Source organism: Phascolarctos cinereus, unplaced genomic scaffold (assembly GCF_003287225.1).
Source record: "Phascolarctos cinereus isolate Bilbo 61053 unplaced genomic scaffold, phaCin_HiC Scaffold_5;HRSCAF=322, whole genome shotgun sequence".
In the NCBI taxonomy this organism is placed as follows: domain Eukaryota; kingdom Metazoa; phylum Chordata; class Mammalia; order Diprotodontia; family Phascolarctidae; genus Phascolarctos; species Phascolarctos cinereus.
The window spans coordinates 54,211,262-54,227,336 of NW_027555958.1; the positions used below are offsets into that span (position 1 = coordinate 54,211,262).

The window sequence follows — 16,075 nt, forward strand, 5'->3', positions numbered from 1 at the left end:
GTGAATTCAAAAACAAATTCTTGAAATTTTAAAATCATAATGTGATAAACTACAATAGTCCCTCATACACAAACATTGGTTAGTATAAGTAAAGGGGAAAATGAAAGTTATTGCAAAACATCTGATACAAATACATAAATAGATGTATGATTTCTTTAATCTGACTATTTCTTTCGTGATGCAGATTAAAACCTGGTTGCCTATCCTATATGACTCCTTCTTCTATCTTCCCTTAATTTTGTTAATGAGGAGGTCACCAAATGTATACTAGAGATATTTCTCATTTTCCCCTAATATCTTGTGATTAAAAAATAATAAATGACAGTGAATAATCATCCATCATCAACTTTTTTCTCCTGCTGAATAAATTATGTTGTTAGTTTTGTAGTTCTATTTAATAGAGAAATATTTTTTAAAATCAACCTCATTTAGTATAGTTGACATTTTAAGAAAATTTAAATACTTCACTGTAAGGATTCCATTGAATTTTAAAAAATAGTTTGATAACCATTAGGTTAAAGAATAACATTAGTATAGTGCCAAATAAGTTGTTAGAATTAGTTTGAATACTTTTATTAGCACTCTGCTATCTGTTATTTGGGTTGCGGGGGAGCAGTACTAAAGAATTATGAGACTTGTTCTCTGCCTTCAAGAAAACTTAACTCACTAAGGACACTAGATGCATATACATACCAACTCTGAGTATTCTAAGAATATAGGAATTGGAAAGATCATGTAGCCAGGGAAGAAGAGGAATGCTTCTTAGACAACGATTTGAAGAACAGAGAGGATTTGGATCAGTAGAGATGACGTCCTAGGCAAGGACCCACATAATGAAGAAAGTCAGTGGCTAGTGGAATAAGTACCTTATTTGTGGAGATATCTTCCCTAGAACTTCTATAAGGTTCATTTCAAAGTAGTTGGAGATAAGATTTGATAATTAGCATGGCAGTCTGTTGAGTATGTTTAAAAACTTACTATTTGATCTTTTCAACAAGAAAAAGCAGTAGTTCCATATAGAAGAATGGTAAGGAATACTGCTTTAGGTAGCATGTATATGCTATATATTTATAAGCTATATATACTATCCCTGCTTATTTTATTGGTTTGTTAGCTAGATGATTCCCTCTTTCTTCTTTGTATGTTAAAATGCCTTTTTATCTATATATCAACTTCAAAGGCTGCTTTGGGTGGGTGGCAATCTGAAGGTATCTTGAAATGTTGAAACTACTTTGAGGTACTAAATCTTTTGGCTTGTCGCACATCACAAGCTTTATATGTGGTTTATAGCCTACCTGTGGTGTGCTGGCTTAGTTAATAATAAAGGAAATAGACTTATAGTTGATTGGGCATTGATTTAATTGGGCCTTTCTTGTGTGTGTGTGTGTGTGTGTGTGTGTGTGTGTGTGTGTGTGTGTGTATTTGCCAGTTGTGGTAGTTGGGTAGAACTGTTTTTATAACTATCGCCTTCCTTTATCCAAGGTGCTGACAAATGACTGTTTAGCATGTAGAAGAAATAGCAAATTTGGAAATGATAACCCTGCTCCTTCTAATGTAGAATAGTGTACTTCAGTCCTTATTTCTTTTTCCTCTGCTTAATCTCAGGTCAACAGGACATACTGCTGTGGAACCTACCGCGCAGGTCCTATGCGGCAGATAAGTCTTGTTGGAGCAGTAGATGAAGAAGTTGGTGATTATTTCCCAGAATTCCTTGATATGTTAGAAGAATCACCATTTCTGAAAGTGAGTGTTAATCCAGATTGTTAATTTGTAGTTCAGATTACTTATTTGAAAAATATATCCATAAAGTAATTCAATTTGACTGCTTAAAAAAAAAAGACCGCCCAGATGGTTGACTTATAACTATACTGCAAAGATAGTGGCACTGAAATTTTATTTAAAATTATTTTCTTAGATATATGACATTGTATGACATAGCATTTGTTTGTTTATAAGACCTTGCTTTTTAATAAATTGTGAATCTTTTTTTATTTCAAATCTCTGTATTGACCTGACTTGTCTCATTTTTAGATGACTTTGCCCTGGGGCACGCTCTCTAGTCTCCGACTCCAGTGTAGGTCCCAGAGTGATGATGGACCTATAATGTGGGTGAGGCCAGGAGAACAGATGATCCCTACAGCAGATATGCCAAAGTCACCCTTCAAAAGACGCCGGTAAACATTTTGTTCCCTTTCCAAAAATGCAAACATTTAATTATATTTTTTCCTCTTCATAGTAAGGATTATTACTAGCTTTTTCCAAGTGAATCTGTTTAGTATGGTATTATGAGATAAGATCTAAAAGTTAATGTCTTAAAAAAAACCTCACAGTGCTTGATGCCTTTTTGCCTATCTATATGATATTACTTGAAATCTTATATCTGGGATTCTTCTCCTCTGACCCCCCCCTCCCTTTTTTAAAAGTGGTTGAGTGTGTTCATCTTCTCCACCCTGAGTTGTTTAATTTAAACGTAGATAGTTGTCACAAATGCAGAATGGGTCACTTTGACAAACTCAGCCTCACAATAATATATGAACTTGATTCACATTTGGTAATCTGGTTGTGCTGTACATGGCAGCTTTTTTTTATTAACTGAAACATTTGAATTAACCAGATCACTTCATTTTTTAATCATATAAGTTTACTGTGGTGATGTTCTCAAGTCTGAATAAGTTTGATTTCACTTCGGATTAAATATTCGGTATTGATAGTTATGATGGAAAAATTACAAGCATTTGAATGAATTTTTTTTCTCAGAGTTTTCTTTTGGTGAATGAACCAGATAGCTTTCCGCCTTTGTTTCCATCTTTTCTATAATAAAAACTTTTATGTATAGTGTGCTGAATGCTGTTTGGGAGTGTGGCCTCTGGAGTCATGAAACTCTAGGGGAAAATTCTGAGTTATTAAGCATAAGGACTGAGGGCAGTCAGAATTCTAAACATTAAAACACAATACTCCATTAGATTGTAAGCTCTTTGATGGCAAAGACTAACTTTAGCCTTCTTTTTTCCTATCTCCAGCACATAGCCTAACACATAGTAGGTGCTTAATAAATGCTGTCTGAGTGATTTATTAGGTTTGTAACCATGAGTAAGTTAGTCTCTTGTAACCTCTATTCTTATGTGCAAAAGCAGACAATATTTAATATTAAGCAGACAACCTTTTAAAGTTGTTACAAGGACAGCACTTTGTAAAATCCTACATAAACTTTTTTTTGCATTATCAGGAGCTGCTTGTTAGGATTGCAGAGGGTTTCTTTTATAATGGGAGCAGCTTGGGCCAGTGAAATAGAACACTAGATTTTGAATTGGATCTACATTCAAATTCTGGCTCTATTACTTAGTGGATATAATTGTGGGCAAGTCTTAGTCTTAAGCTCCTTGAGTGTTGATTTCCTCATCTGTAAAATGGGAATAAAATGCCTATAGTACCAACCTGAGAAGGTTTACTCTGAGGAAAGTGCTTTGTAGAATAATACGTAAAGTATGAATTGCTGCTATTGATAATAATACTGTTTTATCTCTTCTCTTCCCTCATTGTTGCCCCATAATCAAATCAATTTTAGATCAATGAATGAAATTAAAAACCTCCAGTACCTACCTCGGACCAGTGAGCCCCGAGAGGTTCTCTTTGAAGATAGAACGAGAGCCCATGCTGATCATGTAGGTCAGGGGTTTGACTGGCAGAGTACGGCTGCTGTGGGGGTTTTGAAAGCTGTACAGTTTAGTGAATGGTAAGTCATAGCACGCAACTCCATGTTTGTGTTATCCCCTCTAGAAAAGGGGGAGACTCAAGGACAGAATGGTATACAATTACTAAAGGATATCTAAATTTCTGCTTTGTATACATTTTGTTTTTTCTTACTTCAGTGTGTCTTGTTTTACCACAGATTTTTTTTTAATGGCTGAATGCAGTTCTTGAGATTTCATGTCCTGTTATACTCTAAAGCTCCTTGAGGGGGGCAAGAAGGGAGGCATCTTTTTCCTTTTGCATCTTGAGTTCTAAGCACAGTGCCTTGCACATAGCCTCTTGATGAATACTTGTTGAATTGAAATGATTATGGCACATGAAAGGCTAGATGTTTTTCTTACCTCATTCTTTCCATCTTTTCCTTGCTCACTTAAAACAAACATTTGAAAGGAAACACTATTTCTACTTGGACTAATTTTAATTTCTCTGGATTAAAATCACATTAGATTTTAAAAAAGGGTTTTACAAGAAGCAAGTGAATTCTTGTTATTTTGGAGCCAGAGCAGTAGTTGAAGTGACTTGCCAACCTCTATTTGATTGTGAGATGCCTCTCCATATTTACTTGCCCATTTTAGGAGTAACCAACCTCGAATAACCAAAGATGTGATTTGTTTTCATGCTGAGGACTTCACTGATGTTGTGCAGAGACTTCAGTTAGACCTCCATGAACCTCCAGTGTCACAGGTACCGAATTTGCTTTCTTATTGCAACCTTTTTGGATATTTGAAATAGCTATTTTAAATGCTGGTAGGGAGAATCTAGAAGCAGTTTTTTCCAATTTACAGGAAAGGAGACCAGTTAGGAATGATTGACAGTAAACTTTCTGAATACACTCCCTCCCCCTGCTTTTTTTTTTTTTAGATGAATTGCTATCTGTCCTTTTCTTTGGCATCTCCTTTTCCATCTGTCTTGTGAAGTTGATTTTTTGAACCCCGGTGTAAGCCTTTACATTTATTTCATCTTACTGTATTTGACCCAACATGCTAGCTGCTTCTTTTGGATTCTAATTCTTTCATCTTATATTATAGGCATACTTTTTAGTTTTGTGTCATCTGCAGTTGGATAAACCATCTATACTTTATCCAGGTCATTGATGAAAATGTTAAACTCTGTAGAGCCAGGCATAGATTCCTGGAGAATTCTACTGCAGAATCTCCTTTGGAGTTGACATTGAACCATTGGCTACAGCCCATTGAACCAGTTCTACACCTGTCTAACTCTATAAATGTCTAGCCCACATCTCTATCTTTTCCACAAGAGTTGCATGAGAGATTTATAAAGTATCAAGTCTAGGTAAATGATAGCTACAGCATTTCCTTAATCTGTCGACCAGTCTAGGGATCCTGTTGAGAATAGAAATAAGGTTAAATCTGGCATGAACTGTTGTTCTTGTTGGTCTGTTGGCTCTTTTTAGATCACTGCTTCCTTTTTTAGAAGTCTACTGATTATTTCATAATGAATTCTAAATTTCTTCCATGAATCAAAGTCAGGCCTGTTGACCTATAGGTTAGAGATTTCACTTCTTTCTTCTTTAAAATTTGGGATGATATTTCACCAACTTGAACCCGTGGGACCCTCCTCTACTTTGCACAGTTTTTTAAGGGTTACTGGTATTCACCTTTTTTAGTTGTCTTGGTTAGGCCTGGTGACTCAAGATCAGTGATGACCATACTATCTTTTTGCTTTCTTAGGGCATCAGCTTGCTCATAGCCTATTTCTTTTCTTTTCTTTTTTCTTTTCTTTTTTTTTCTTTCCAGTCCAAACATCATTATCCTTGGCAGAAAACACAAAAGCAGAATAAGAATTGAGTCTTTTGCTGGTTGTAGATAGAAAGAGTCATGTTTGGCTTAGGTCTCAGGTGTAAAGTGTTGAGCATTCTCTGTGTGGAGTAAAGCAAATATAACACCGCAATTTGAATACATCTAGACCTTTGCACAAAGCCACCACCCCCTTTTTAACTTGTGTTTGGTAACATAATCACTTTACAGCATTAGTGTTTATAACACGGCTTAAATGAGAATATTTCTAAGTGCAATTAAGTATTATAAATTTCGTATTCCCTTTATAAAGTTGGCAGTGTTAGCTAGTGTTGGAGATTTTCAAAAGATGTTCCTTCCTTCATGTAAAAGTATTTAATTTTGGTTTAATTAGAGTTTTATAAGTGCCTTCCTCCCCATTTTGGTCTCCTGATCTGCCTACATAGAGGCTAAAGTTTGCAGTCCTTAAAATGTGTTAAATGATGTATAGTTCATTTTTTTAAAAAATAACATCAAACTGTAACTTTTCTTCTTTTCCTTGTTCAGTGTGTGCAGTGGGTGGATGAAGCTAAACTAAACCAAATGAGGCGAGAAGGCATTCGTTATGCTAGAATCCAGCTGTGTGATAATGATATCTACTTCATCCCAAGAAATGTCATCCATCAGTTTAAAACCGTATCTGCAGTGTGCAGTTTAGCCTGGCATATAAGGCTGAAGCAGTACCACCCTGTTGTGGAAGGCCCTCAGAATGATGAAAGTGATTCCAACGTAGATTTTGGTACCACTGGAAAGTCAGAATCTGAAGCTAACTCTCAGTGTGTGAGTATAACAACTGAGTCTGAGGGAACACGTGCAGAGATGCAGCTTCTGACAAGTGCTTCTTCATCTTTCTCAACTCCATCAGGACTTGTACAGCAAGATCAGGGGGCTCAGCTCCTTCCAACTATAAAGTTGGACCCCGGCCTGGAATCCGACCAACCACACGATCCACAGGACCATCCAAGCACTCCTGTGTGACATGTACATATTCAAACACATTTTTTTAACTTTTTTAAATTTTGATGTGAAGTTATAGTTTTATAACTGGCTTAAGTTAAGTTTTATTGGAGAAATCTTGCCTATAATTCTATAAAGAGAAATGACATTCCAAAAATGTCAAGCATATCTTTTTTACACAGATTATGCAAAGTTAAGAGTTGTATCTTATCCCGTTAGTACAGTATGTAATAGTGGGTCTGCTGCTACTTTCTGTTTTAAGGTGTGAGGTAACAGTTCAGTTGCTCTTCAAATCAAAATAGGAGCTCCCTGGAGTTACAGATTCTTCTTTAGTAAATTGATCACTCCCTTGTTTTATCTTGTCTCTTGCCATATCAGCTTCTTTTATAAAATAAGATCTGTAGCTTAGTGCCTGTGTCCTTTATTGCACAGGTACAGTTTCTGCAGTTAAACATGGCATTGGCTGTAGGATGGTGTTCCTGCATCCTGCCTTATGGCAAGTGTGGCATTTAGTTCCAACTACAAAGAACAAGTGACTTCTGTGGCTGTTCAGGTAGCTCTCCAGTTTCTTAGTGAAAGAGAAAGCACAGCACTTTTAATGATCACCATGTCTTCTTTGTATCTGTTCTTGAAAGCCCAGAGGAGAACTTCAGTAAATCTACAAACAAGTAGTCCCTAGTCATTATCTTTGGCTCATTAATCGAGAGTTCAAGATCAACTATAGAAGATGTTCTTGTTAAAAATATAGAGTTGATATGATAACTGTGATGCTCTGCCCAACACCTTTGTCTTTGGTGTGGATACTTTGCTTCCTAAACTCATCAGTAGTCTCAGAATTAGAAACTGCTCTCCATTCTACTGATGAGGCTGCCATATTTTGAGCATCAGTTTTGGGTAAGACTCTGCTTGACTTGTCAGCTGGCTTCAATCTCTTCATGATAAAAATCTAGTATTACTAATGCACTTAAACTCACAGTTGTAACTGGTGCATACCTGAGTTTATTCACTGTTAATTGTGTTGCTATTTCCTAGTAAGGAATAGTTGCACTAGACTTTTCACCCTAGAGTTTCAGGTAGCCTGATGCGATAGTGCCTGGATGCTTTTATTTTTATTTTTCAAACGGGCACAGTTCATCTAGTTAATGTAGTCTGAACATTTTGTTATTTGAGAATGTTAGTGTGATGTGCATCTCACTTTCTCTTGGTTCTTAATAATGCCAATAGGCCTTCTGTTTATTAGAAAAAAGAGTCTCCCCCACCTAAGACCAGATTGGCATATCAACTTGGTTATGGTGCAATTTGGAGTTTCGTTCTTTTCCTTTCTGGAATAGGTGAGATTTGGAAAACTTATGTTAACATAGGCAAAAAAGATGCAGTTTCATTATGTCTGTCACCATGGAAACTCAGCTGTATCTTTTGAAATATCAATTATGAATTTTCTCTAAAAGTTTCTGAAATAGGTTAAGTTTGTTATATAAATATTACTTTGTGCAATATTGTTGTGTAGTTATGCATATTAGCACAGTATAGGGGTCACTGTTTAAACTGATAGAAAAGTAACCATCAGAAAATACTGCAGTGATTAGTTAGAATCTGTATTATTCCTTATATATATGTATATGTATGTATTCTTTGTTACAAAGAATGAAGACAAATAGAGAAACATTTCAATTTAAACCATTTACAAATTGGAAGTGATGGTGAATGTTCAGTAGTCTGTGTAAATAAGGTGTTAGAGTGGAAAGCTTTTATGTGATTCATGCAGGGGTGTTTTTAAATCTTGGGTAAAAATTCTAGGGTAAAAATTCTAGTTCATCAAGGCTAGTTTAGAGATCTGCCCTGAGTTTTTGGCTTTTATCACTTTTTTTTTTTGTCCAGAAGAATTTCATAGAGCTTTACCAGGCTGTGCAAAGTAAAATTCTTCTCAGGCATCATTTTGCTTTAGTGCAGTTTTGATATTTATAAGAATCATGAAGAGCAAGGTTATTAACAGGAATATTGTTTTTTTATTCCTCTTCATTCACTTTTGTCTTCCAAGATCCCATCTCCCCCATCTCCTACTTGCCATCCAGCAGATGCCATTTGTCGTCTAAGCTGGTCATTGCTAACAAACAAGGAGACTGTCTCCTGACAGCCAGCACTGTGTGTATTTACTCAGGAACCAGCAAATCTGCAAAGACTTTACAATCAAAAGCAAAACTCCATCTTTTATTGTTTAAGGCATTTTACCCTCACCTCCAATATAAACATTTAAAAAGGTATAAACCTTTTAGATCATGTAGTAATAAATTCATTGTATTTTAGAATTGCAGTAGAATGGGAAGGGGGAAACCATTTAGCTTGTAATATGTATCTGGAAACTCCTGAATGTCCTATGTGAGTATTAGATTTTAATAGCATGATTTTAAGACTGATGAATATAAAAGCAGGCAAGCTTGAGTTTCATACTGCTTTCAAAGCTGTATCCTAGGTTAGTGAAATAAACAATTGAAACTTTTCTAAATAATTAAATTATTTGGTTTGGTGGGTTTAGGCATGGACCAATTCCATGTCCTTTGATTTGTAAAATAGTGATGGCAATTTTGAACTTTTAAGTGGAATTAAGCTGATCTCCTCTTCTGTATAAATCCATTGTGCCAACTCTTTTAGAGATTATATCTCTTGCAGAGAGTGTGGGTGTAAGATGTAAAATTATTTGGAGCAGAGGGATGGCAGAAATGTCCTTGTGTAAAGGGCCTAATAAATTAATATTCTTAACCCTACTGACTATAAAGCACCCTTTGATGGTTGGCTCTGTGGTATCCATTTAAAAAAACCCAACAAAACAGAAACAAAAACAGACTCTTTAAACATTCTCTTTCCCCTCCCCACCAATTTTATAATCACAAGTGATGTGCTAGGAGTGAAAGTACAACTTACACAAGTACATTTTAAAGAGTTACTTCATGTAGTTAAAGGATAAATCTGTGTAAGGGAAAAGTTACACATGTATATGATCTCTCCATGACCATTACTATTTAGAACTTTTTTTTCAAAGGGTATTAGTGATTATTCAATTGTAGAAGTTATATGGATTATCATTATGGGAGAGAGAGAGAGAGAGAGAGTGTGTGTGTGTGTGTGTGTGTGTGTGTGTGTGTGTGTGTGTGTGTGTGTGTGTGTGTGTGTGTGTCTGTAGGTGTAGGTATGTGAGAGAGTTTTGTGTGGATGGAGGTGTCCCAAATGACCAATAGATCCTATTTTTAAGTTAACTATGAATTTGAGGGTGCTTATCTAAATATTTCACTCAGTTCAAATGCCCCTGAATTTGTTTTACTTAATCAAAATATGGTCTTCCTCCGATTATAGACAGAGTGATATCATCTGAAGAATATTGCACACAGGAAAAACCAGCCCAGCTTTATCTAAGGGAATATATTTTACTTTAGTAAAGAATTTTAATCAATATTGTTAGGTTTACAATCCAAATTTAGTAGTGGTTGGAGAAAATGTTGCTTATTAGGTCCTTTTCTATCCTTCTAGATTTTCTTTCCTTCTAGAACAGAATATTTTATAACTTACAGGCTACCATGTTTTAGGACAGGACCCAAAACTCTGCAAACAAACATGTGGTGAATGCATTCTTGACAGTAACAACAGTGGACTTTCAATTTTCTTCCACATTTGGCCACTGAAAGGTCTGTTTGCATTCTCACCTATGGAAGAATCTAGTCCATGTCTCTCCAATAAGTTGTTTTGTTAATGCCACAAGGATTTTTAAAAAATAAAAATAAAAAAATTAACCTTCACTGGCACATACCACTAGTTTCAAGTTCACATTTGTGCTGAATTTTATTTTTATAAACACAGATTGCAGCCATAACGGTCCTGTAGTAGGTAGAGGAAAGGCATAAGGTAAATGTTTTTCTTCAGCACCAACAGGACCTTTTATTATCCTGAAAGTTCATGTTGCAGATTAAATTTACATTGCTTTAAGAGCAAGTATCTCTCCATAAATATTATGGCCTTCCATATTGTTCATAGACTTTTTAGGATCCACTTGTGCATGTAATTGAGGAGAATACCTCCTCTTAATATAGCACTTTTCAATTCTCTCTGAAGAAATACTTTAGTACTACTTCTAATCACATGTTGTAAAGTTTCGTGTAATAGTGTTTTCTGTGACTAAACTCTCATTTTGATCGGCAGCTAAGACTTTTTTTCTGTGGCTTTAATTTATCTTTGCATATAGATGAAATTATAATTTGCCTGGAGGACTGTTTGCATTGTATGGCCTTCGTATGTTTATTGACATTAACAAGTGTTTTAAAGAGGTTTTTAATGAATAGTCTAAACCTAAATCTATGTGAATAATAATCCTTTAACAGTGCATTTCTTTTTGTAGCTGACTGTCTAAGCGTGTTAAATCGTTTAAGCTATTTCTTTGTAAAATAGTACAATGGAATGCATAGAGGTTTTTTTCCTGTAAAGTATTTTTTTAATAAACAAAGTCTGATTTGTCCTTTAATAAAGTCTCATTTATACCATAAAGTGGGTAGATTCAAATGTATGTGAAGCTTAAAAATGTAGAACCTCCTTGTAGTTGAAATCCCTGTAGTTTACCCTGGAGCTATTGAAAAAAAAAATCTACTTTTCTTACATTTCATAGAAATGTTAATTGTTTCTCCTATACGAGAGAAGTTGGCAGGTCTCTGAAAAATCCCATATGTCAACTAGTTGCATTTCACCATCAAGATAGTTTTCCAGGAGAGAAACTTAATCTGGGCACATGTTGTATTTGGTTATGCTTGTTGCTCATTTGAATTGATTTGAACCCTGAGTAGAACAGAAGCCTCTTGAGAAGCAGAGATTTTTCTTTTTTTTTATTATGAGGATAATAATGTCTTGTCTACAGTTGGGAGCAAACTAACAGTGAAGGTTGTCTTCTCTGCACCTTAGTCTTAGTTTCCTAGAGCACCAAGAGCTGGATTGCCTACACTGCCTCAATATTTGTCAGAATTTGGACCTGAACTGTGTCTTCCTGATTACAAAGCTGGCTCTATTCACTCTGCCATACTGTACACATGTAGGCAGTTAATGTTTTTTTTAATTGAGTTGAATCCATAATGAAGATAAACACTAGATAAGTCCTCATTTCCCCCAGTGTAGAATTGAAGATAATGTGTGTACTACTGACTTTGATTGGATGGTCACGAAGAAATAAATTTTTAAACTTTCAGGTGTTTCAAAATAATGAACTGTTGGTAAGTTGCCTTAATGTAACTCCCTTCCTAAATCTACAGATCAACGTCCTGGTTGAAGAGCTCTTTTAACTGCTGTAGCACTGAACACTAATCAAATGGGATATGAAGATACAGGGATATTTTCTCTTGATAGAAATAGCAAATTAAAAAATACAGAGATACACAGTTCCCCAGTGCTGCTTCCAGAATGATCTGGCTTCACTCCCACCTTTTTTTTCTCTTGGCTTTAAATTAAGACTTCATATTATGTACTTTGCATTTTGAAGTTAAAATACTTTTGCTGCCATTCAGTTTAAGTGCTTTATATAAACACATCAAAGAAGCTGTGTGATATAGCAGAATGGGTGCTAGATTGGAATCAGAAGACATGGGTCCAAATGCCGGGTCCCCTGCTTGATGTAACTGAGGGCAGCTTGCTTTACTTCTCGGGGGGACCCCTCAGTTTCCTGATCTGTAAAAGTAGAGGTTTGAACTTAAAATATTCAAGGGTCTTTCCAGCTTTAAAATTCTCATGTGTATAAAGAATTCCGGTTATTATTTATCTCTTCATATTCTTAACTTTAAAAACAAATTAACCTTAGTTGGCTTTCTTTGCCTTAGAGTCCACAAGATTATAGGATGAGGGACGCAAAGTTTTAAGCACACACACAGGGAAAAAGTTCTTACAAATTCGTTGTAACGGGATGATTTAAAAAGCTACAACCCTCAAATTTTGCATCTACTATTCATTGACTTTAGGCGACAGAAGCCGGAAGCGAGGACCTTAAAGGGACCCATGCTTGTCATTTACTCTCCCTTCCGTGGCCGGCCCCGAGAGGCGGGAGCAGCCTCAGGACTCCTCTCCCTCAGTGGCTAAAGCAGTTCGACACGATGCTTTTATTCTTCCCTAATTAAATTCTAAAGGGGGAGTTCTTCACTTGGGGTACGCCAATCAAGGTCCCTTAACCCGTATGGGGGAAAAGTGTCATTAGGACTGCTTCATTCCAATTCTACGTATCGCGAGCGTTTTAAAACCTCTCTCTGGGAAGGGGTCTGCGTTCCGGCCCGGCCCCGCCCCGACCGCCCGAGCTTGCTTCCCCCAAAGGCCGGCGCCTGGGGGCGGAGCTAACATCCCCACTACGGAAGCCCGCCGGGAGGAAGCATTCGGGGCGGCCGCTGTCCGGGGGCCCTCGGAGCCGAGCTCGCCTCCGGCACGTGGCACCTATCCTCCCAGCTCTCCTGACCTCTGCCCCTCGGCCCGATGGCGCGCTAGCTCGGCCTCGGAGACCCCGGCTTCCGGGGCAACCGCCTCTCCCCGACTCCCCTACCCCTCCCCGCGGCGGACGTCGGCGGACGCACGCACGGCGCGGACGTCGCGCCGGGCCGGCCGGGGCAGGCTGGCGCGGGCGCCGCGGTCTCCATGGTAACCGCCCCCGCGGGTGTCTCCTCCTCAGGGGGAAGATGTGGCCTGCGGGCCCTGCGGCCGGGCCGGGACCACTGAAAATAGGGGTCCTGGCCGCCGAATTGAGGGGCAACCGGCACCAGGTGAGAGCGCTACTGTCGGAGAGGGTGGGGGTGAGGCGAGGCGGTCCGGGGAGACGGTGAGCCCCGGCAGACGGCCCTCGTCTCCACCCGGCGGGCGCCCCCTCCCCCGGGGCATCCCCGAGCGTCGCTGCCGCCGCCGCCCGCCGCCGTTGCTGCTGCGGCCGCCCCCTCACGCCGAGGCCCCGGGAGAGGCCCAGGGAGGGAGAGGCGGACTTCGAGTCCGAGCCTGGAGACCACCCGCCCCGCTCACACGTTTTCCCTCGCTCTCCGTGAAATCCTATTCTCAGAAGACTCACAGATGGACGCAAACGAGAGAGATGCCATTTCGTGGTACCAGAAGAAGGTGAGCTCGCCCCTCCCTCACCCCGGGGGGAGGGGCGCCTGCAGCTCGGGCGGGGTCGGGGCCTCAGCTGACTGCGCCTCCCTTAGGCATCCCCCGGCAGCTGGAACTTGGGATGACCCGCCCTCCCTGCCCTCACCCCACCCGCACCCTTGGAGAGGAACCTTTCCAGCCCTACGAGGATGCTTCTGTGCCCGGCGCGTTGATCTCTGACCAGTGGTCTAGAGAAGCCGTTGCGTCCTCCCACCCAGACGGCTGGAGGTCTGATGGCTCATTCACTCTCCCAATCACTTCCCCAATCCAAACACACACCTGGTGGAAATCTCAGTTTGTTCCTAAGAAAGGTTCTCGTCTTTACTGCTATGCTGTATATAATAAGCCCTTATCTATTGCTTTCCTTTAGTTACTCAGTTGGTAATTTTCTTAAGAAATTGGAATATCTGCTCAAACCTCAATATATATTCGATCTGACCTTTCCTTTAAAAAATATTTAAACTAGTCATTAAGGCATTGTGAATAGTTTTGTCCTTGGAAGTAATGGTTCTTTATAACCCAAGGAAAAGTAGGTATGTCCCAGGAAGTTTTTTTTTTAATGGCCTTTCAGCTAGTTTTCCTGACTTTTTTGGCAGGATTTGGTTTAAATTTAATTATTTAGGTTAGGTCATTTGAGCAACCTTTTGTCTGTTACAGATTGGAGCATATGATCAACAGATATGGGAAAAATCTATTGAACAGACCCAAATAAAGGTAAGCTGGTTTTGTTGATCCTGCTTCTATCCATAGCGTTGTTTTTTAATGCATAAGGTGGGATATCCCTTTGATATCTCAGATTCATGTTGTTCAAAGGGGAATGCATCTTCTTCTCCTTTAAACTCCCCTTCTCCAGAACTTTGGACTACCATGCTCCCGTCACACAGGTTCTTGACCACACCATGTTGTCTTGATTCATGCCTTCATCTCACCACCCACATTCAATCAGTTGCCCAGTCTTATCCAGTCTACCTCTGTAACATACTGGAAATCTGCCCCTTTCTCTGGGCTGATAATACTACAACCCTTATCCTTTGTTGCCTGGATTATGGTAGTGGCATCCTGATTGGTCTTCCTGTCCCTGTTGTCTTCCCTCTTCAATCTATCTTCCACAACTCTAAAAGAATTTTTCTAAAAGATCAGTCTTACAATGTTACCTCTCTGCTCAGAAATCTTGAGTGGCTCCCTACTGCTTCTGTGATGAACTGCAAACACTTCCCTGGCCCTCTTCCACTGGCAGACAAAGCCTGCTAAATCTAAAGGTCCAGCCTCCCTTTCCTGCCATATTTAATACTTCTTGTTGAGTCAGTTCAGTCATGTCCGACTGTTTGTGACCCCATTTGGGCTTTCTTGGCAAGTATACTGGAGTCGTTTACCGTTTCCTTTTCCAGCTCATTTTACAGACGAGGAAACTGAGGCAAACAGGATTAAGTGACTTGCCCAGGGTCACACAGCTAGTAAATGTCTGGAGGCTGGATTTGAACTCAAGTCTTCCTGACTCCAGGTGGGAACTTCTTCCACTGAACCACCTAGCTGCCCCTTATTGAATACTGCTTTCCTGGTACTCTCTGCACCAAATTTGATTGCTAGCTGATTTCTTAGACTCAGCATTTCATCATAAAATTCCATTGTAAATGCCTTTGTGCATTTACCCAGGTAATCCCTCATACCTAGAACGAACTCTTTTCATCTCCAGCTCATTGTCCAAAATAGGCTTCTTCTTTCTCTCCGAACCTAACCCTCTTCTGAATTAACCTTGTTTGTGTAAGGTACCACCATTCTTTCAGTCATCCAGGTTTTATGGTCTCAGAGTCACCCTTGATTCCTCACTCTCTCTTTGGTTCTATCTCTGCGTGGTCTCAGGTGTCTGTCCCTTTCTTTCCACTGGCCTGCTTCCGCTCTGGTGGCTCTTACCACTCCTGGCTCAGTCCCTCTCCCCTGAAGTGTTGCAGTAGTTCATGTTCTCTCTGCCTTTCGTCTTAGCCATCCTCTGCCAAAGTGATATTCCTGACTCAAAGATCAATGGTGCCTGTTACAACTTGGCTCCAGCCTGCTTCTCCAGGCTTATTACACATTACTCTCATTCTTGTTCTCGCTCTTCCATCCAGGCAAACTGGGTGTCTTGCTTTTCTTCATCTATGATATTTCTTCTTCCATCTGTGTGTCTTTGCACAGACTGTCTGTCCCCGTACCTGACATGCATTCTGATGCCATCACTTCTACCTCTTAATTCCTTGTTACCTTCGAACTCCACTCCAGCCATCTCTTACATGAGGTTCTTCCTAATAACCCCTTTAGCTGCTGGTGCCTCCTTGCTGAACTTATCTTGCATTTACTTTGTATGTTGTACAGTATACAATTGAATGTAAGCTCTTTGAGGAGGGGCACTATTTGATTTTTGTCTTTGAATCCTCAGTGCCTAGCCCAGTGCTGTG

The 16,075-nt window shown here is 39.2% G+C and overlaps 2 protein-coding genes across 3 annotated transcripts in view; both read left to right on the forward strand.

Moving 5' to 3' along the window:
- Window positions 1-11,014, forward strand: part of RSBN1 (round spermatid basic protein 1) — a 65,362-nt gene extending 54,348 nt beyond the window's left edge. The window contains exons 3-7 of the mRNA XM_021002096.2: window positions 1,606-1,743; window positions 2,032-2,174; window positions 3,566-3,733; window positions 4,326-4,434; window positions 6,054-11,014. Of these exons, the coding sequence (XP_020857755.1) occupies window positions 1,606-1,743; window positions 2,032-2,174; window positions 3,566-3,733; window positions 4,326-4,434; window positions 6,054-6,524 (1,029 nt within the window). The 3' untranslated portion in view covers window positions 6,525-11,014. The remainder of the gene's footprint in view (window positions 1-1,605; window positions 1,744-2,031; window positions 2,175-3,565; window positions 3,734-4,325; window positions 4,435-6,053) is intronic.
- A 1,841-nt stretch (window positions 11,015-12,855) lies between these two features.
- PHTF1 (putative homeodomain transcription factor 1) overlaps window positions 12,856-16,075 on the forward strand; it is a 46,455-nt gene continuing 43,235 nt past the window's right edge. For both annotated transcript variants that reach the window (XM_021002052.2, XM_021002070.2), the window contains exons 1-2: window positions 12,856-13,613; window positions 14,301-14,357. In XM_021002052.2, the coding sequence (XP_020857711.1) occupies window positions 13,569-13,613; window positions 14,301-14,357 (102 nt within the window). In that variant the 5' untranslated portion in view covers window positions 12,856-13,568. The remainder of the gene's footprint in view (window positions 13,614-14,300; window positions 14,358-16,075) is intronic.